Source organism: Tympanuchus pallidicinctus, unplaced genomic scaffold, assembly GCF_026119805.1.
Source record: "Tympanuchus pallidicinctus isolate F22 unplaced genomic scaffold, pur_lepc_1.0 scaffold5, whole genome shotgun sequence".
In the NCBI taxonomy this organism is placed as follows: Eukaryota; Metazoa; Chordata; class Aves; order Galliformes; family Phasianidae; genus Tympanuchus; species Tympanuchus pallidicinctus.
The window spans coordinates 23,896,251-23,919,359 of record NW_026294769.1 but is presented as its reverse complement, the minus strand read 5'-3'; the positions used below and the strand labels follow the sequence as shown (position 1 = coordinate 23,919,359).

At 37.0% G+C, this 23,109-nt stretch overlaps 1 protein-coding gene across 1 annotated transcript in view; it reads left to right on the top strand.

Annotated features, from left to right (window-relative positions):
• The first annotated feature begins 712 nt into the window (after positions 1-712).
• Positions 713-23,109, top strand: part of LOC128091125 (cadherin-7) — an 81,531-nt gene continuing 59,134 nt past the window's right edge. Inside the window, exons 1-2 of the mRNA XM_052704074.1 lie at positions 713-1,004; positions 9,716-10,112. Coding sequence (XP_052560034.1) covers positions 9,903-10,112 — 210 coding nt within the window. The 5' untranslated portion in view covers positions 713-1,004; positions 9,716-9,902. The remainder of the gene's footprint in view (positions 1,005-9,715; positions 10,113-23,109) is intronic.

Sequence of the window (23,109 nt, the reverse complement as noted above, 5' to 3'; positions counted from 1 at the left end):
TCGTACCGCGCCTAGCGGCCCGGGACCCGCAGAGGGCACACGGAGAAGGGACTCGCAAAAGATGTCCTTGCCCTCCACCCGCTCGCTGGCTCGCAACTCCCAGCTCCCCAGAACCTGCCGAGGAGATATGGATGAGAATGGGAGGCTTTGCGGATGGGAACAGGGGCAGCCTAGAGACAGAAAGAACAAAAATTATAAAGTAGGGAACCCGGATACTTCGGATTAGTTTTGCTACTTCTCCTTCGCGCCCTGGGCGCTCGGTTGACAAGCTTGTATATTGGTAGTAGGGGGATGGGGCAGAGGGGATTAAAAAATATCTTAAACTCTCTGCCCCAGCTCCATGCTTTCAAATGCAAATCGGGAGATAGATTGGCTAGCGCCCCACCCCCTAGCCCTGCTCCTGATTTTTATCCAAAGGGCTCCATCTGTATATCCTGTCAAGGAGGAGGAGAGGCGGGGGGAGAGGGGTCAGGCAGGCTGCTCACTCTCTGGATCCCTTTTCAATAGCGATCACTGGGTCTTCGGGAGGTACAAAAAGTCGCGGTGCCTCCGCGCCCACGAAGGGAGCTGGCAGCCGGCACCGGCCGCTGAGTGGTGATATCCCCTGCCCAGAGCAGCATCCCCACCTCCACTGTCTCCTCCCTCCCTTCTCTCCCTCCTCCTCCTCCTCCTCCCGCAGCCAGGATCCGCACCCAGTCGGAGCTGGGCTTGGCACCGGCACCCACTTCTCGCTCCGTGCGCACAGCGGCTGTCTGCGCCGTGCAGTGAGTGGAGGAGGGAGAGGAGGAGGAGAAGAAGGAACGGGGGCAGCGGAGGCGCTCGTGCCTCCGCGGGTGCGGGCAGTGCGCGGGCGGGCGCGCAGTCCCCATGCCAGGCGGGCGCTCGCCGCCCGCAGCCCAGCCCCCGCCTGGGAGAACCCCGGCAGCGCTCCGCCGCTCGGGCACCGCCGGCCCTTGGGATTAAAGCACTCAGTGCGCCGGGCAGCCGAGGGAGAGCGGCTGCAGGTAAGTGCCGCCTGCACCTGCTCCTTTTCCCCACCCCCGTGTAGGCAGAAGGAGATCAGAGGAGTTGCGAGAAGGGCTGAGCGAGGCTCCTGTCCCCGTGTCCCTGTGTGGCTTTCCGCGGGAAGTTTTCACTCCGCAGTGCGGGGGGACGGCGGAGAAGGGGCAGTGGGAACATCGGGAACGGGCTGCGGTCGGAAAGTGCGAGCGCCGATGCTCTGCCTGTGTGCGCGCGCCTCCTGAAAAGAATAAGGGAACAATGGCATCTCCTGACTCTTTGGAGAAGTCTCACGGACAGGGGAGAGAGGGAGTGGGGGAAGGGAGGACTGTAGACTTCTGCACAGCGTAGTCAGCACCAGGCACCAAGTCCTCGGTCCTTTCTTTGCCGAAGCTGTTGTCTTGCTGGAGCTCTGAGTTCAGCGCTGATGCTACAGGGCAAGAGATTGAAGAGGCCGGGAAATCCGGACTTATTTCCCAGAGCTTTCCTTCTCTTATGTCAAGGATATTTTGGAGTTTGCAAACGTGGAAATGGTGGGAGCTTGTTTCTTTGATTAGTATTCAGTTGGTAGAGCTGGCTCTGCAGTGCTTGGCTGGTCGGTACTGACCCTTCCCCCTGCCCCGGCCCCCATCTATCCATGCATCCACGTACAGAAAGCACAAAAAGCAGATCGCGTGTACTAGCAATAAGCATTTTGTGATCTGGATCTAACTTGTAGTTGGTAAACAGAAGGAAATACCCTTCTCTGATAGAGGATTTAGCCTTTATACCTGTGCTTTCCAAAGGTGAGATAGTTCAGGTGAGCAAAGATTCTGTGAGTGATGGCTTTCCCAGCAAATCAGTAGATTTAGGAAGGCAGGGCAGAGAATAGTGAAACACTTGATTCTGGGACTTGAAATGAAGATACTTTAATCTTTTTTCCTATTGGAAGGAAAAAAAATCTCATGTTCTGATAGATAACTTCTCAAGTCAAAGCAGAGACTTAAAAGGGCAGCGTATACTTAGTAGTTTCTCTAACAAGACATAGTGCCACACCATTTTTCAGCAAAAGCATTGGTGATCATTATGTTTTGCAGAAAATAAATTACTTTCTGGGAGGAATAAGAAAATCAATAGAGAAAGGAACAAAACTCCTACATGTCTATTTCTGTAACAGTTTCACCTTGTCAGTGGTGTGTCTTTTCTTTATCGTGTCTACTAATTGCTCATGGGAAGTTTGCAAGGGTTCACTATGGCATAGGTAGATCTTATTCAGTTTCTGGAGAAGATAGGTCCATATAACCTCATGTGAAGAGTTATTCAGATGAATGGACAAGTTACATTAACAGCATGACAGCTGTGTAAGTAACTGAAGTTTTCTTAGATTATAACTTCCAAAGGTACAACAGGTCAGCAGATGAGTTGTAAAATGATGCTAGTTTGCTCTTAGCAATATTAAAGCAGTTTTAAAAATGTAAAAGTGAAGTCAGAGCATTTAGAAATAATCTGTGCACCTCATTAAAACTAGTTCAGTGTAATAGTGATGTTAGCATGTTTGGAAGAAAAATAATAGTAAAAACACCAAGTAAATCTAACCCAACTCCCAAGGGCCAAATGCGACATCCTGTTTAAAGACCTTGTACACACTTCTCTGTCTCTCCCAGCCTGCATTTACCAGGGGATCTCATCTAGACATGCTTCTTTTTTAGGGGTGCAGAAAAAGGCTAAGTAAGATTTTTAAAATAATTACAATAAAATCCACAGGAAGTAGAGCAGAGCAGAGCAAAGAATCTGAAAGCTGACTCTGACAATTTTTAATGTTAAATATCTGAAAAACTCTGGGTTTGAGAAGTTAATAGAGATGTAGAATGGCCTGGTATTTTAGGAAAATATCCAAATTGATAACCTGGGCTACCACTGCATTGTTAGAAATGTGTCTGAGCTAATGTGAAGAAAAAAAAGAAAAACAAAAAACAAAACAACAATCATTGGTAATGTGGACTGTTTCCTTGCAAAAGCCATTGAAGATTGGATTTTTAATCAGAGGGCATTTCACCCTAATAATGGGAGACTTTATTGTAATTAAAGTCTGCTGCAGGTCATTAGAAATGTGTTAACAATATCAGATGGCAGCCTTACAGCTCTTTTAAGTCTACTTTTATTGATATAATAGCAAAGCACTCTTGATTATTTGTCTTTGATTTAATAGCAAAGAAGTCTTATCCTTCCATATAAAAGGATAACAGTAAATCATTTATTTAGCTGCAGATTACCCGTGAATTATCTGATGAGAAGAACAGATCCTTTTCATGTATAACTCTGAGTGCTTTGTCCATGTTTTTCTGTTGGTTGTTTTTTTTTTTTTTTTTTTTTTTTTTTTTTTCCCCAGCAGTCAGACACTTGACTCAAAGTCATTATTAATGCAAAACCTAAGGTTGTTTTACTCCAAGTTAAAATCTTACTTTGCTGTAAACTTGGCTAAGTCTTTCCTCAAAGGTATTCAACACATAAACAAACTCCAGTGTCAATGAAAATAGAAGGTATTTTCAATTTCAAATGCTCTGTAGATGAGTATACTATCATAAGACTGTTTTAGTGATGGGCTGGTTAAAAACTTTCACTGGTTATTTTTTTTTATTATTATTATTTTTTTTTGGCTATTGGCTTCAGTGTCTGGTCAGCTCAGTGGTTCTTCAACAAATGTCTTTCCTGAGCCACCCAGTTTAGTGCTTATCAAGCACACTTTTCTTTTCTTTTTTTTTTTTTTTTTTTTTTTTTTTTTTTTTTTTTTTGGATGTATTCTTTCATGCTATTACTGGGCATTATTTTCTTGTAGAAAAATCATTAAATTCTAGCTGACGAAGGGTGAATAAAATCCATGACGTTTACTTCTGTCCTGCCTGTCAAATCAGGCTTAACTCTGAGCAGTAATGCAGGAGTGCCTCCTCTGGGAATTCAGTGGTTCTGCAAGGAAATGTCACTAAGTCATTTCTTCCCCTAGGTATTATGTGAAATTTCTCAAATTAAATGAAGCTGCAGAAATTGAGCTTGAGGAAATTTAAATATTTGACTTGATTGGTCACAGAATTACAAATACTGCTGCTGTTTCTTTTCAATAATGAATCAAATTAGCATAATCCTTTCCAGCAACTTAGATCTATAAAATATACTATAGCAATGTGGAAGAAAAAAAACAACAAAGCATTTTCATTTGGAGAAAATAATATAAATATTTATTTATTTTGTCAATATATCTAGAGAGAAGGGAGGAGAGGGGGGAGAAAGAAGCTCAAACAACTGGACTTTACAGTCACATACAGTATTATGATCAACTGCAGAGCACTGTGAAAAAACAAAACCAGTTTGGTTTTCTCTCTGCATATTTGTGAAGCCATATCATTTATCAAATTGTGTCTAGTGTTTTCCTGTTGTCTCACCAGGTTGTTCCACCTGAGTCAGAGGGTATTGGAGCCAACTTAGTGTAACAGTGCCATATGTTTGGAGCAGTGGTAGTTTCTTGTTTGATAACTAGATGCAGACTGCAGAATGTGCACTTCATCTACAGATCTCCCATGTGAATATTTAGGCCAGCTAGCTGCAGGAGATTATGGTCTGTAATGTAATGTCATTTGGCACAGGAAGTTAACAGGTCTGATTTGGTTCCCAGGCCTCCATTTCATGGAATGGTCCCCACCTCACTTGCTTCAAGGTACCCTCCTACAAAAGGAAAAAACCTATTTATGTGTATTTCTGTAGAAAAAGTACAGTGACCAGACAGTGCAATCTACACCATAATTAGATATGTTCTCATCTCCAAACACTTTGTTTCAAGGATCACAGAGTTCCTATGCCTGCAGAAGAGTCTCCTGTGATATTTAGATACGTTGCATTGCTATGAGACCTGCTATAAATTCCTTAAAAGGAAATTTTCCGCAGAAATTGCAACCTTTTCAGTATTGTAGTAGTAGTAGTAGGCACTGTAAAACTGTATCTGAAAACATACATATTTTGGCGAGGTTATTTTGTATGTCAGGGGGCTTACCTGCTGGTTCGACTTTGTTTAAATGATCCTGGTTCAAGATCCACTGTCAACAATTACCCTCAGAATTATGTCAACACACTGGGTCTTGTTTTCTTAAATATCTCAAGTGAGTGTGTGGGGGGGAGAGGATAACTGTGTGCTCTTGGCAAGCTAAAACAAAATTTACTGGCAGATGTTTTCTGGGCTGCAGTTCCAGAGATGGTGAGAGCTAAGTTTGACCAGTGAATTTTGTTATAGTATCAAAGACTGAAGCAATCTTACAAGAGCAGAGTAAGGGTGGAGAAGGCAAGAGGATTGAAAAATCTAAGTTAGACCTTAAATGGATGCTCTGATTTGAAAGTAAGTTTTCAAAACAGACAAATGTAATCCAGTCCAATGGAGCTTAGTAATGGAAAAGATTTGGGATTTCTGCTTCTGCCTGAAGAATTTTGTTGAAAAGACTTTAGAACAATATAAAGTGATGGACAAAATTCTATGTTAGGTTGACAGGGAAATAATGTGGTTCATATGTTCAACTGGCACTGTGACACTAGTAGCAGTATGTGAGAGAAAGTTTGTAGGAATTTGTACTTTGATTAGTATTTGCAAATATTAGCTGGTGAAAAAAAGAAAGGAAAAGCATCAGGAACCTTCACCAAAGGCCCTTCAGGGCTGCAGGAATTTCAGTGGTGGGGAAAGAGGACTTCCACAAGGACATGTAGGAGACTGAAGATCTCTTTTGTCCATATCTACTGAGGCTCAAGGCTACATTCAGATAACCAGAACTAGTCTTGGTGTGTTGTTTTAGAATTTATGAAATGAAACAAAATATTCAGAAGAATTTTCAGTGGGTGTAACTGATTCTTAATTGCTAGCAACAAGGGGAATTATTCCTTAAAGCTGAAGATTTTATTCATGATCTGAATGCTTTCATCATACCAAGATTGCCCCGTGGAAACCATGCATAATGGTGTCTTTTAGACTCTAGCAGATTGTTTTGGTTAAGTAGAGTAGTAACATTTTTCAGAGTAGCAGTGTTCACCAGAGAACTTCTGCAACAAGGTTACAGGTCAAATACAGCCCAATTTTTATACAACAGATGGGAGAAAATGTAAATTTTATGGTTTATATTGAATTAAGAGTTTGTTACTTTTTCAGATATAAGTTATTCAGTTTAATGTCTTAGAAAACAAGTAGCTATTTAAGAGCATGAAAGAGTAGGTGTTTGATGAATATTTTTAATGGACTTTTTTTTTTTTTTTTTTTTTTTTTTTTTTTTTTTTTTTTTGGTAGAAGGTGTGGAATGAGGTGGTATTTCTGTAGCTGTTCAGTTAGCAAGTTACTGTTAGAGCAAAAGACACTACACCTATAGTCCAGATCACAAAACATACTCTTTGAATTATACAGTGTTACTTTTTTCTTTTTTCTTTTTTCTTTTTTTTTTTTTTTCATATTTGTGAATGTCAGGGCTATATGCAAAGTAAATAGGGAATGCAAGCTTATATGTGGAAAGTAGAGCTTAGTGAAATTCATCTAAGTTTTAAAACTCCAATAGCTCTTTAAGAAGGCAAATCTTGAGACATATTTGCATTTTGGCCCATTTGAGGAGAGAAGTAACTTTACATAAATGTGAAATAACATACTAGACTAATGAATGACATTAATTACAAGTGCAAATATTTTTAGTTCATTTGTGCAGAACAGGATACCATTTAATAACAGAGAATGTTTAAACACAAAGTAATTGCAGGTCAGTTTTGTGTTTACTTCATACTCAGGCTTGTAAATAGAGATAATAGAGAAAGGACCTAAATCAGAGAATTCCATCCCCTCTGCTGCTGTCATTACTAGTCATATCTGTTACTGCAAGTGCTCCTGGATTTAAATTTATACCTTGATGAGGAGAAAAACACCAACATTTTAGCTTTCCTTTCAGTTTCGTGAATGCTGTGATGTTTCTTGTGAATTATGTATTTATACTTGTGCACTTCACAGAGAAGGTGATGTTGAAGTGCTAGCTATGCTTGAACAAGCATATTTTCTTTTGTTTACATATAATCATATGCACTTCATATAAATGTATACAATATGAATATATCTAAAATATCTATCGATATGAAGAATTATTATTAAATTCTTCAGTATTTTTTTCCCCAAATAAAAAAAAGATTTTGTGCATTTCTTGCCACCCTCCTTTAAAAAAAATAAAAGCTCTAAGAGATTTAGAAATACTGGAAGATTTATTCTGAAGAAGGGAAGGAGTAGAGGGAAGAGAACTTCAGAGAAGTGTGCTGCCAGATAGACAAACAAAAATAATTGGGATTCTGGAGACTGTGTGATGAAAGGATTTTAGAATGAGTAAATGACAATATGTATATATATTTTTTTCCAGGGGGTGTGAATTTTCTGCTTTTCGTCATATTGTGCTGTCTAGCATATGGACTGTTTTTCAGTTGGTATTTTGGGTGCGTTTTTCAGTTCCATGCTGTGGTGTGTGGCTAGGGACCATGGCACTCCATATGGTGGCTTTCATACTTCCCTGCAGGTGTTAAAGAAAGGATATAAGAGAACACTGTTCAAGATAAAGGTTAGAGTGATTCTAGGTTTAATATGTCTGCTCAGAGCAAGAACAAGACATTTCAAACTGCTTAGTGGAAAGACTTTAACATATTGTAAATGTTTTACTGACATTTCTTAAGAAAATCCATTTCATATTTTTATCTCTGTTAAGTAACAATCTGCTGCCTCTTTGAAATAAACTGAAAGCTTATCAATATCAGATGTGTTGAACCTAATGTAACTTAGACACAGAGAGGGAAAATGAAGAGGTGGGCAAACAGCCTCTGTTGCAGGCAATGCTTTTCTTACCTGAGCGGGATGGAAGGAACTGCAAGTAGCACTAGGAGTGCAAAGAGGTTCTCCTTGGTACCTGTAGTAGTCCTTCTAGTAATTACAATGTCATGTGGTTATGATTTACCCAATGGCCCACATCAAAACTGAGCTACGACTATTTGGGATGAATCATTTTAAACTGGACTCTGCTACACTTGCATGTTAATCCTGCTGGGAAAAGAATCTTGCTGTGTGTTAGAGTGGAGTCTCTTTTAACTGTAGCATCACCTTTTGGAAATTAGGATCTTTTGGTAAGGTATTTCCTGTTCTTTGTTTTGCCTGTGGGGAGACACTAGATTTTCACATATGGAAGCTTTCAAATTGCTGCTGCTGCTTAGCACACGTGCTCCGTGGGTTTGTGGTTTATCCCACTAGTCTCTAAGCAAAGACTTTCTGGTGCAGGGCAGTACCACAGAGGGGATTATTATAAAAAGGCTTTAAATACGGTCTATAATCAGAAGAGCTTTTTATTTGTTTCATGTTTGTGCCCTCTAGGTGCTTTGGCAGCACATAGTTCTGCAGCTAAAGAGCTTGACATACTGAAAACAGATATCAGAGATCGCGTTCCAGTCAGTTTTAATAGTAATGGCTAGGAATATAATAATCGAAGAACATTTAATGCATACATTATTTAATCTCTCCCCTTTTTAGATAAATACAATATAACAAAGGAGGCTGTCTTCATTCTTCCATGACTTCCTAAGTGGCAACAGTTCACTTTAACCGAAAGCCTTATTATGCGTTTTAATTTCATCCTCATTTTCACCTTGTGTTTGGCAGCTCTTAAATACTTCTCATCTGCCTCACTGCTTGCTCAGACGAGAAGAATGCCTATTTCAGAGAGAACTGCTTACTTGTCTTAACGCAGGTGAATTCCCTAAAATGCAAAGCTGCATTTTCCTTCTGACTAACATAATGTGTGCTTTCATAATCCTTATATTAATATATCATTAGTCAGCTGGAGGATGTTCTTAACTGTAAGAGGAACAAGTAACAACTGATTTAATGTGTTAGAGGGTTTTTTAATCTTTACTGAATTCCACCAGTTACTAAATGATCAGGATGATGCACAGAAGGATAAAACTTCTGTGTGTTACTGCTGAAAAATAATTAGTCATTAAATTAAGTTAGCAGTGAAAATATAAAATCAAATTGTTTTCTGATCATACATGTGCATAAGTACGTAATCTAGTCTAACACACCTCTTATGCTTTAGGAATGCATAGAAAAAAATGCGTAGAAAAAAAATGACTGGGTAGCTCTCAGAGCTTTTGAGCTGGTCACATTCAGATCTCTACAAATCCAAACATCTGGTCTACTGTGACTAAGAATCAATTAGATTGTTCTGTTTCATTTTATACTCTGTTATTTTACTTTCCAGTAAGAGAGTTAAGCTAGCATATGTCCTTTTCATTAATATAGCTTCCTGCCTGTAGCTGGTTTATAATTGTGGTGGTAATGGCAAGTAAAGCTGAGTATAGGAGGCAGAGGAGTTAAAAGACAAAACAAATAACTGCAAAATAATTACACTTGTTTTGCTTATTTTAAATAGAAAACAAAATCAGCCTTTGTCCTGGGGAAACAGATATACAGAAAGAACATACATAAGGAAATTTTATAGCTACAAATACAGATTTATCAGCAGTACTAATGCAATCCAAGGAATACAGTCTAAACTCTGAGTCTTAGTAGTAAACTCAAAGGTATTGATAATTAGAAAAATCACAAATTAACATTCCTGCATTAAGTGAATGTGGCAAAGAATTTGCTTTCTTAAGTAAAATAAAGTTCTGACAACAGTTCTTGCTTTTTCTTCCCCAACAGGTACCTATTATGCCATTTATTTGGTGAAGACTGCTCAGCAGTGGTGACCTCTCCCAATCAACTACTCCATAAATTATTATCTCTGGACTCCCAGCTGACACCCTGCCGGAGGCAAGAGCTGCAGAGACAACTGGAATTGTGCCCATTCTCATCAAGGTTTTTTCTTACACGGGAGGAAAAAAAAAAGATGAAGTTGGGCAAAGTGGAGTTCTGCCATTTGTTGCAGATAATAGCTCTTTTCCTGTGTCTTTCTGGGATGAATCAAGCTGAACCCTCGAGGTCCAGGTCAAAGCCCTACTTTCAGTCTGGGAGGACAAGAACCAAACGCAGCTGGGTGTGGAATCAGTTCTTTGTGCTGGAAGAATACATGGGCTCAGACCCACTCTATGTAGGAAAGGTAGGGGATTTAAGGAAACTTTGGAAGGTACAGGTGCCTGCCTTTCAATGAAATAATAAGGTGTAACCTGGAAATTGCAACTAAGTCAGTATGGTTGAAATACACCAGGGAAAAACAAAGACAAAAAACCTTTTAGCACTTCCAAGTAGAAATGCATTATGTTTCTGACTCCTCGTAATTTTCTAAGAGCTTTATATGTTGTCTATACTTGTTTAAAGGAATACAGGGATGATAATATTTAACCATCACTGATACAATGGCAGTATGTTATTAATAATGTTAGTTATATTTTGTTGTGTGGGAATAGAGAAATATAAAAATATCCTTTCATAAAGACTAAAAGCTATCCACAGAAAACAGCTGCTCTCTGTTTTGCTTTTTGAGAGTATTATGGTTGAGAGAGAAAGATTCAGGCATCTGGGGGTGTGACAGTGGAAAGGAGGGCACATCTGCAGCTCTGCTTGTCTGGCAGAATAGTACCTCAGGGGCCTGCTGCCCTCCATGGACAGTACAGCCCTGTGGCTTTGCTCACTCTGATGGGCACCAGACCAGCACAGAACAAGCCCTTGTGTCAGGGCATCCCAAATGGCTTGTTGTCAGCATCTGTAGCTGCATGTGGAGCACACTGAGAACAGCTGTGAACCCGAGACTTAGCTCATTCACTGTGCTGTGTTGATGAGCAGTGTGCTTCCTTCAGCAATTACGGAGTAAAAAAAAAAACAAAAAAAATACCCCACCCCTCTTGTGTTTCTATGTAAGGTTTTTGTGTAATCATCTTAGTGAAAGAAAAACTCATTTCTCTATGTGATATCAGAATCAATAAATAGAGTTTCTCACTAAAATAGAGCAAAAGCATAGAAAGCACAGGAGTGACAGCTTTTGGCAAAATGGCATGCTTGCAGAAAAATAGTTGAAGTAATCTGAATTCAAATGCATCAAATGTATGAGTGCTGGGAATTTCAGCATGCTTATTTCATCCTACTGAGAAAAAACCTTGATGTTTGTGTTAATGTAGTTAAGCACTTAGAGTTTAATCATGCCATCTGAATAATCGAGCTGAATGGGGATCTACTGCCGTGATTAAAACTATGGTTGTGTTTAGGTGCTTTTGTGAACTAGGGCTACAACTTCACAGTACTGAGACCTTAGAAATAAGTGCTAGAATCAAAAATCATCTCCCCTTGCAAGGCTCACAAATATTTCTGTTAATTTGGAGAGTATGTAGCAGTTTTCATTTTGATGCCATGCAACCACTACTTGGCTTCGTAAGTTTTGCCTTTCAGGCAAAACCATTTTCAGGTTGGAACTTCTCTTGTGCTTCTGGAAAATGACACATTTTGGCATTCCGTCCTGGTGATGGAAAAAATATATGTGCCTTACAAATTAGAATTTCTCTCCTGGAAAGGAAATGTCTAAGTATTTGAAAGAAATCTGGTTTTATAGCAATTCTTATATTCAAATGATTATTGTATTTTGGCCAAATGTACAGTGATAGTGCTAGAGTACACGATATTTTCATGCATGTGGTTATTTTTAGCCTCACAGTCTGCTCTTTCCTTGTCCTTTACAGATGTCCTAACATTTATGAGCAGATATCTTCTGAAAAACAAGCAGTCTTTTTTTTTTTTTTTTTTTTTTTTTTTTGTAACATCCTGTATCCAATGTTACCCAGTTTTTTTTTTTTTTTTTTTAATCAGCAGTATGAATTCATGGCTCAAGAACTTGCATTTGTACCAGCAGTTCATTTTATAGGAAAAGCAGACATAAATCTGCACTTGCAAAAGGAAACCCTTCTTCCTGGAAACAGAGCCCTTGCTGAGCATCTTATGAGATAAGACATGCCCAGTTCCTAACCTTCACACTGGAGAGGCTTTTTACTATGTGATTCCTGAGGTGCAATCATGACCAAAGCTGCATTCCCATGCAGAGGAGCAAAGAGGTGAAGAAGTGATTTTCTTTCTGTGTTAACATATTATGTGCTCACTTCACCGCTCTGAAGTGAGCAGCAGTCACTTTCCCCTCCTAAAAATATTGCTGTCCTTGTTTCAAACGTTTCAGCTTAGGGACTGACGAGGCTGAGATTTGGATAGGAAAGGTTGTTTTTTTTTTTTTCCCCCCTTGGTGAGGAAAGTGAAGAGCCTGCATAATATGTCTCTGATCAAGTGAAGTGGAGACAGCAGTCAGACTACCTTGTATTCTGCAGAGTGCTCTGCTCCTGGGGAGGTCAGTCCTACGCTCCCTGAACAGAAGTTCAGGATGCTTTGTGGGATGCCCTTCTGACTGCATACCCTGGAAGGTGGAACCTTGGTAATGAAATACCAATGTTATTTCCATGTTTGGCATTAATTCTGTCCTCCTGGGTACATACGCTTTGACACTTTAATCACTTTAACATGTGGGCTAAAATCCTATTGCTCTTAAAATATAATACGATTCCTATTTGCTTCAGATAGATGAGATGCTTAAAATATTTTTCAGCCTAAAATATATTTTTAAATATTTTCATACTAAGATTTCTTGTCTACACGAGGGCATATACTGCAAGGTATATATTGAAAACTATTTATTCTGAGTGGTAGGGGCTTTCTTTGGTTTTGTAAAAAATATTCATGTTCTTGAGGGAGCAAGGGCCTGTTTCTTCAGTTTCTCTGGAGAAACCTCTTGAGGAAGACCTGTAGGAACGAGGGATGACGGAGATTTGTTGCCGCTGTTTGTTTTTGTTTTCTCTTTTTTTTTTTTTCCAAGTTGGTCTTTTCTATCCATAGCATAAATTTTAATCATTCTAGGTTGAAACTTGAGTAAATCTGAGTGTCTTTTGGGAGGTTCTTAGCATATAACCAGATTGTCAACTGATTCATACACAATTTCTCTCAATCTGTCAGCAGAGCATATGTTATATTCACTGAGAGGGCTGAAGCATTTAACTGTTTAGCTCATTTACCTGTTTAGATAGGCCCTTTTATCTATCAGATGAGCCATGTGGGAGGTGAGGCAGTTAACTATGATATTGAACTAGCTGGAAGGATAAGTGTCTTCTGTTTTCCAAAAGCTATTTACTATTTCTCTTTAATATGTCTTGTAAAATGTCTTATTCTGTATTTTCCATATAAAGGACTTTGATGGAATCTATTTAGACAAACAAAATAATAGTTCAGAATAGTTTTAAATGACTAAATACTTAAAACTGGGGAGTATATGCTACAGTATTGAATTTTTTAAAAATCTGTACGTAGCCATGTAATTAAAGTGTGCATAGATATGCACAGGCAAAAAGAGATGCAACTGAAGTATACCTTTACGAGTCTGTTAATATCCTTTTTAGATGTTTGGTCATATTTTCTTGTTATACAACCAAGCAAACATCCAAAGAGTGTGTTTTTGTGCATTTATTTTGGTTTGTTTAGTCTTCTTTAGTTTCATCAGTGTTTCCCTGCTAGAGTGTTATCTTCCTGGAAAGCATTGGAATGACACAAAAACTTAGTAATACTTTTGTCTTTTAAGAACAAACAAACAAGAAACAACAAACAAATTAAAAGAATCCCACAAATAAACTTAGTGTTCACAGCCTTGTTTCATTCAATGAACTTCATTTCACTTAGTGCGAAGGCTGGCAGATAGTCTCACTTTTTTCATTTGGATGCAGACCAGCTCTCTTTTTTCAATGACTCTAGATCTAGGGATAGATAAAGATGGGGGCAGTTTCAAGTAAATTGGTCTCTAAGTTCAAATTTCAGGCTGAGAGAAATGGGACAGTTCAGCCATGAGAAGAGGAGACTGAAGTGAACAGATATTGGCATTTCAGTATCTAAAGAGGGGCTGTAAGAAGGGCATAGACTTCTTTGTACGATCTATTGTGATATGACAAGAGGAAGTGGTTCTAAACTAAAAGAGGGGAGATTTAGACTGGTATAAGGAAGGAGTTTTTTGTAAGAAGTGATAAAGCACTGAAGCAGATCGCCTAGAGAGGGGTACTGCACACACCATCTCTGGAGACATTCAAGGTCAGACTAGACAGGAGTCTGAGCAACTTAACCTATCTTAGCTGTCTCTATTAATTGCAGAGAAGTTGGGCTAGGTGATTTCTAAGGCTGCTTTTATTGTTGTTGTTATTATTCTCTCTGATATCTCAAAGATATGAAAAGAGAACAAGGAAATGGTGTTAACTGAGCGCAAAGACAAAAGGCTGATATTCAGCTTTCAGAAGCTCAGTGGTAATTCTCAAAAACAACACTTAGAAATTCTGTGGTGCCCTGCATGTAATTGTTTTCTATAACATGATGCAAAAGATAATGTAAATCCTAACCCATGTTTCATAGATGGGAAGATCTACAAAGGAAAGAGGGGCAAAATAAAAGGGAGGTTAAATGAATTAGTGAAGACCATATAACTTGTTAGAGCTCAGATTTATTACCTTCCAACTATATTTTATCTGTCTCTTTATCTCCCTTCTAAGTGTTCTAAGCAGGTTTGTTGCATTTAATTTTTAAACTTAGATCAAAGTGCTAAAATGCTATCATTTGCATTATTATTTGAAGGAGTAATACAGAATGAGTGAAACATTAACAACAACAACAAAGAAAAATAGTGAACTTGATATATCACTGATTTCCTAAGACATTTTCAAGCAGAATTTTCATGCCAGACTGAGACAGAGAGGGGAAAGGGCACGATAACCAAAAATGTATTTTGTCATTTGGCTTATAGCATGGAATGTCTATTTCAGCCTCAGAAGTTTGGAGAGATGATGGCTGAGCAGAGGAGAATACTATTTTTGTTTGTTGGCTTTTTGTTTTGTTTTCATTTAAGGTGTCAGAGTGTATGTTAGTAAGGTGGCACTTATTCACATGTGATATTTTTCTCTTGTGTGTCCCTGTATCAAGCCATACAGACACAGTGAGGAAATAGAGCTTTTTTTCTCAATTATAGCTAGTGTTTTTCAAATATCTGGTAACTTTTTTATTATGTAGGATAATATGCATCTTTGCTAAGATACTTTAAAGCAGAGAGTACTGTGGAAGCACTGGCCTCAGTCAAACTCACAGCAATATGCTGAATACCAACCACTGAAACAGATGGAATTTCATCAATGACTGAAATAGATGAAGACCTCCCCAATTGAAGTAATCTCTAGAATCCCACTGCTGCCGCTTTACTGTCTCTTTTGGAAATGGAAAAAAGGGAGGAATTACAAAGGCTAAATGTAGACAAAAGGGTGCAGGCTACCGTATTTCTGTATAAGGGAGCAGGAAGTGGGTTGGGTGCAATTCCCTGTGGAACTCTTCCTCTTATTGACTGTGGAGGCAATCCACAGAGACCTGAGATCTTGCTCAGCCTCAGGTTTTCAACCCTCCAAACAGTGAGATAAATATTTACACTTTCTCTGAAAAACTGCAGGTGAGCAACCGGCTGAAAGTGACTACAGCTCTGCACAGAACTAATTTGTATTTCTGACCAAGTCATTCCGGGCAAAAAAATTCCTCATCTCTTTTTACTGTGCACTACATAGAAAACAAAGCATAATAACTCAGAGAAACTTCCTTTGTCTTTGTTATATATAATTTTTTTTTTCCTTTTCTGTTTATGTTATCTTTACTTTTAGAAAAATCTTTAAAGCACTGTTTTATATATTCCCAAAAGTGCATTCTTAAAACTGAAAAAGCAAATCTACTGTGTTTCTGATATTTAGCCAACTCAGGGACTCTTTGTTGTTCTGTGCTGTGAAAATTGATAATAGTTGACCTTTTAAGTAAAATGGGACTTGCCACTTCTGTCAATATTATTCCACCACAAGAGTTACAAGTAAACAAACAAAATACTCAAGTACTGCTTCCTTACTGGATTGAATAGGTCTTGGCAAAGGGGTGGCCCTTCCACACAGAAGTGGTACGTATTTACCGGCTCAGCTTGTAAAATAAAGTCACAAGTGGCAAGGATTTTTCTTCATTGAAGAGTCACTGTTGTCTCTGTGTTACTCCGTGCTTTATTTTATTTGGATTACCCTGAATAAGAGTTCACTGACAATCTGAATGTTTCTACTTAGCATGCAGGGCTAAAGTGTCTCTGGGGAGAACAGTGAGATTAAGGCACACAGCAAGAATTATCCAAAAGGATAACCTCAAATCTGCTGTTTTTTTTCCTGATTTATTTCATTAGTCTGCACAGCTATAGTATAATTTCTTCTTTCTCTCATTATAAGAAGTCATTGTCTTGCTCACATAGTTGAATGGGTACAGAAATGGTTTTTATGCAGGGGATTTAAAGTGATGACAATTTCACATGCTCAAGCACTAAAAGACAATTTATATGTAACTTCATTATTAGAAGTGATAATAGAGTTGAGAGTCTTATGGTTGGATACTGAACTAGGACATGAAGCTTTCTGATCTTTTACTATAATATAGAACATTGATCCTTAACACGTGGCATTACAAAAGAGGAAGGTTAGTGAAGGTGATGACAACATCTGTAAATTAAGTGTCACTCATTGCAGTTTTTATTCAGTGGCAGATCTATGCTAGTTATATAAACTTGTAATACCAATTCTATGTTTCATTAGACTGAGACTTTATTGACAGTGCTCTACTCTGGATTTTATGGGGCATTATTTAAAACTATGTTTTATAGGTTTCTCTGATGAAAAGCAAGAGTAAAAGGTAATTTTGCAACAATACGTAGATAGAAGACTCCTGTGTGCTTGACTGGTTATCACAAAAGGCCTTATTTTCATGAGAGTTTGAGGAGATTTAGAGTTTTGATATCAGTCAAGCTCATGTGGTTTCAGCTGGTTTTTTTTTTTTTTTTTTTTTTTAAGTCATATTCTTACATTTCTTCTTATCATATGTCAAGCTTGCTTTTAGTCATACCGTCTGTGCTATTGGCTGTCCTGTTCTTGAGTCTTTTAGTCTTATAATCTGTTGGAAAAACATGTCCATAAAACAGAGGCTACCATGAATTGTCAATGTTTCCATTATTCTAGTGCTAATGAAGTCCAGTCATGAACCAAATTCCCACTGCACTTGGCACAGTGCAAGCAAACACAGCCCTGTGTCCTCAGACAGAAGTCTTGTAAGACAAGATTTTAGAAACAATAGAATCCAGTGAAATATGGACATATCAGTCAACATCCAAAAAACAGCTTGAGAAAAATAGCTTATTCTTGTGCATTGGTATGAAGACAGAGTATTGCGGTTCTGAATGTGAGTATCAACACTACATTTTAAATAACATGAGCAGATAAAGGGGTGTTTTCTTGCCTTTGTGTTCCATCTTTTATGGGTGATAACTTGATGGAAATTTTTAAGTGCAGATCCATTTGATACTTGCATTTGTACAGGGCTACTAGTCAAAAAAAAAAAAAAAAAAAAAAAAAAAAATTCTTTCAGACCAGTGAAAATAAAGGAAATCTTTCCACTGCTTTCAAAAGATATAAGTGTATATAAAATTTTACATCTTGTAGTCCGCTTTGTATTTTCTGTGCTGTTGGTTTTCTTTCTTATACCATGTATTTAGTATATTTTTCATATCACAGTCTAAAAATTAATCCAGATCTACTGCTGACATGTCACAATTCTTTCTTCTTTGCTGCACACCATTTTATTTTTATTTTTTTTTTTAGTATCATACTGCACTTCTCAACTTCCTTGTCCTTTTTTGAGTAATCACTTAATATAACAGTACCCATGTATGTATGTATGTACGCCAATTTTTTTGATGCTTGTTTTTACTGGCCAGGGAACGTATCTGATACCTCACTATTCAGATATCTTGAAATACTGGGAATGATAACCCAGCAAGTTGGCTCTTAAATATAGCAGTGATTGAGTGCTGGAAAATCTCTTCACTGTAATAGAGATTTCTGTCTAAACAGTACGCACTTCCCTGGTAGGAGTGTCTGAACTAAATGTTAAGGCTGGAGCAGCTGAGAGAAGTGAATAGGCTTCAGTCACAGTAACTCTTAAATACCTTATACTACCAGCACCTTCTCTGTTGCTTTTTGCTCTGGAAGGAACACTTATTGTGAAGTCAATTAGAGATAAGTTACTCTCAGAAAAATCAGTGGAATTTATGCTGCTAAGAGAACTTTAATTCTGTTCCAACTGTCTAAGTGGTCAGTATGTTTGTAGTATGACTACCAGCGCAAACTGTGAGTAGATGTTTAAGGAGGTCCTAACGCTTATAGTCTAGCAACTTTGAGGCTATAAGAAAGAAGATCTTGTTTCTTTTTTATTTTTATTTTTAATTTAGCTAACTTTATTCCAGGACATTTACAGTAGAATTCTATCAGTCCTGGAGTGGAAACTATATTTCTCTTTTTAATAGCATTTATAATATTGATTTAAACAGATTTTATATTCAGAGCTTTCAAATGGACTGATTTTTATTAAATATAGAACAGCATAACAATTCTTATTAATTCAGTGTTTTAATTTTAAAAAATGGTAGTTCAAGAGAAAAGGAACATCCTTATGATTTCTTAGTACAAGAAGTTAGGGCTCAGGAAAATCAATGACCTTTATTCCCCAGGATACTACCAATGAATCTTTGCTGTATATATGGTGTTCTGCTTTTTTTGTTTGTTTGTTTATTTTATTTTATATTATTTTTTCTCTCTCTGTGTGTGATTCACTGTAGTGCTGAATTTGGATTATTAGCAACTGGAAATCTACTTCTACTTTGTCAAATTTAAAAGATCAGATTTTGTTGCAGTTATATTGTATGCTATTGCCGACATTTTGTAGTGACTTCATTTGGAAGAAAAAAAAAAACATACAGATAAGTTAACAACAATGTTTCTTGTGGAGCTTTCCATTTTGAACAGAAATATACTGCATAAATATGCCGTTGCTATGCTATATTCTGAGAGTTGGGATGATGTGGTAGCAGCAAGCTCATATTTCACCGTAACCTGAGACTATGATAAATGTAGAAGAAATAAACTTGATGAATGCATATGATTTATGAGATTTTACTTATATGTTTTCAAATAATGAAAATATAGAAACTAGCCATTGCTCTTGCATCCTAGCTACAAGACTGAAATTCAAGTTTAACTATTTCCATGGTATTAACTCTTATTTCCTTAGCCTTTATATTCTGTATGTTCAGCTTTATAATTTAAAGTGTATAGAAAATATCTATTTTGTTTAATGTGTATTTCATTTGCGTAGAAAAAAAATAACACAGGTTTTGTTACTGTGTGTTTCTCCTATTCATTACTAAGACAAATTCATTTGGATAAACTAAAAAAGGTAATGATGAATCTGCATTAACACTTTGCTTGTATCAACAGTACACATCTGCAGTGAATCTCCCTGTTGTTTCTGTTTACTATATTTCATTTTGTACTGTAGAATGGGATTTGGGTGGACAAAGCTAGACTCCAGTTAGTCAAAATTAAATCAGAATTATGAGATTCATAAATATATTTACTGAGCTCCTAACAGGACCAGACTATTCTTTTTGGTAGTCCAAAGAAAAAATCTAGAACACATAACATGGACACTAGTCCTTCAGCACCAATTATTTCACTCCCCATATTATTGTACTTGCTGATGCAGACTTAGATAATGAAGGAGATCTACTGATGACAAAAGAGAAACACATGATGAGAAGTTGTTGATAATCAAAATCAGTGTAAACATGCTTATAAAATTGTATATTTAGGATTCATTGTTTTAAACATTCATGGCAGCTTAAAGATAGCTATAATCGATATTCAAGTGATGGTTTTGCAGGTCTGTGCTGTTGCAAAAATAATTTTGCTCTTTACATTGGTTTAAAACATATGGTACTATATAAATCATAAGCAATACTGCAAAGAATCAACATTATTTTATCTTCCAGATAAATAGGAATGCCAAGAGAAATACAGCTCTTTTGTATTTAATAGTTCATGTGAAGCTATTCATGTACCAGAAAATACAAATATGCTTTACTCTCTCAGGCTCTCTTTTTCAGGATGCTCCACTATATGCTTTACTCTCTCAGGCTCTCTTTTTCAGGATGCTCCACTGGGGTATGGTAGTTCAAAACAGTTGGGAATAAGGCAAATTTTGTTTTGTTTTGTTTTGTTTTTAATGTGTATGGTCTGTTAAGTTCTGTATTTCATTGAGTAATTAAAGATTTAATCCAGAATGTTGAAAAAATTAATTTTATCAACCTTAGAAAATCATCTGAGATTATGAATTTTTGTATTCAGTCATTTGACTATTCTAAATTTGGCTTTGAGCTGATATTTTATTCCATTTAATAAAAGAGGAATACTGAGGATTGATCGGCAAGATTCTACCGCATATTCCACATTCTGATGATAAAAAAATAGTGTGTTCCTTTTGTATAGTGATATAGTGTTCTTCGAGCACTGAAAGCCTATTTTATGATGTTTCATAGGGATAAATAGGATATATGTTGCAAAAAGTAAGAATAGTCAATCATAATGTTCTACCTATATCACAAGAGACCCTTTGGTCTTTCCTGAGTAGAAAGGACTAAACATAATGTCATTTTCCAGGTAACGTGAGAAGATTTTTCTGTGTGAATTCCATGAAGTGTTACCATAGTCATACTATCTCATTTACTCTTCCTATTTCAGTCAATCATGAGAAATTGCACTGAGTACCAGAGGGACATACAATTTTCTTGCTGTGGAGTGCATGAGAAGAACTAAGCCCATTAAATTATTTTCCATCTGAAATATTTCCAAAATATAGAAAATCTGGCACTTGGATACAAATGTAAGGAAGATAAGCTATTCAAACATTTCATACTGAGGTATCAAATTATAAATCTCCTGACTTGGTAATCAAGAAACTCACTATTTTATTTTTTCCTGCAGAGGAAGATAGGTACTATGTAAGGAAAGATTTACTTTGCTATACCTTAACAATGAAAAATTTTCAAATGCAGCTGTGAAAAACAGATGGTAGTTTCTAAATTTTCTGTAATTATGGTATAATAGCAATACTAGAAATAAATTGAATATTTAACTTCTTTCTTACACAATTTGCACATACTTGTGTGTAGAATAAGCATTTGGAAAAAAGCTTGGCATATTTTATGCTTTTTTTTTGTTTGTTTGATTGACTTTTTTAGCTTCTTACATACCGTTTATATAAAATCTTAAAAAAAAAATCATCTTCTTTGGTGTTTGTAATCTTCATATATATTTAGGCTTTTGTCCTGTCCACGCATCTCTTTCCAATAACCACTCTAACTGTTGCTAAGAAAAGCAATATACGTTTCACTTTCTTAGAAGTTTTCCTTATTGGAAAGCTTTGCAGTCTTTTGTTAATCCTTATGGCTCTTCTGTTCTTCCTGACAATGAAAAGCACAGGTACAAAAGTGCTTTACTATACTTTCAGCTAAATAGGAAATAAGCAGAGCAAAACTATTATTTGCTCTCTAATTATATGATTCAAATTGCATAGTTTAAATTTGTTTATTTCTTTGGAAGCTCATGTCCACTTCTACACTGTGGATCTTAAAGCCTTACTGCATTTCTCTTTTAGTCTCTCAGCTGAAGTGTTTGTTTCTCTTAAAAAATTTGAAAAACAAAGGTATTATTAAAACTTAAAAAGTTATTTAAGCTCTCTCTTTGACCAACAAATTGAATTGAGCCTGGTAAAAGTAGGATTTATGAAGGAAACCAACAGGAGTGATGTTAGTGGTTGATTGTATATGTAAATATGTGTAAACGTGTATCTGTAAGAAATGCTTGAGACAGCTTATGCTGAAGAATAGCTGATTGGACTGACAGATTTATTCAGTTCAGATTTATCTTAAGACTGAGAAAAATGGTAAAGGTTCTGATTAAACTAAAATTAGTTTGAAAAATCTGTTCCCGAAGGGAAGGTGCAAAAATCCCAGGAACCAAGGTGAAGGAATATGGTATGTTTTTTTAATGAATCCAGAAACTAATGTAAACTTGAAGTAGATACTGGAGCACTTGTTAAAATGTTCGTTTAAATTAAGATATAAAAGTCGTATGTATAGGTCTTGATTCTCTTTGTTCTGTACTAATTTTGCTATATTCCTGAATATAGGCATACATTGTTTTAAGTCATGTTAATTCACCACACAGTGATTCTGGAAAAAAAGCTTTGTGAGTAGCTAATGTTAGGTGACTTAGTTATTCTTAATACAGATGGGAAATGAGAGGAGCTAGCCAAAGATCCAGTCATACTCCAATTGTGGAGAAGACTTGGACTGCCAAATAGCAGATACAGTTGAAATGGACTTAAAGGTAAGTAAAGCTTATTTATAATGGAAAGGAGGATGTTGTATGACAAGGCAATCTGTGATACTTAACAAGATGTGAATATTTCTTATGAAACACTGCTATGGGCAGGAAGAATTTGACCTGAAGAAGCCTGAAACATGAGAAACAAAAAGACAAACAAAGTAAGACAAGACACAAAATCCATCTTTACCAGGCTGTTTTTGCAAATTTTACTTCTAGAAACACAAAATGAAATAAATGATTGTTTTTCATATGGGATGGGAAAGGCTGATGGCCCAGCTGCTTTGTTTTGCTTTTAAAATATCTGCTAGCAGGCAGCAAGAGTATGAGGAATACAGAACAATAAGATGTCCATCCTGATGAGAGATCCTCCTCAGACATTTAAATATTATAGGGTCTGTATCTGCGGACAACATTAAAAAAGATATTTACCTGTGCATTTGTAATAATTGTATCTTCTGTATATTGAGATACAGCAGTTCACTTTCTAATTCTGCCTATTTTGTGCATGCTTTGTTATAATTCTTAAACTGCAAAGAACAGTTTGGAATATGGTTGTGGACTGTTGCAGGAAGAGCTAATGTTGTGGATCAGATTCAATTCTCCAGAAAATTACTTCATAAGGAAATTAGCATGATACAGAGGAAACATGCTGCATCTTAACCATCAAGGTCAGAAGTGTTAGGTTTATTACAATGAAGAAATCTGTAAGCAGTAATACAAATTTTCTTGGAGTTCAGCATTCTTGCATATTTAAAT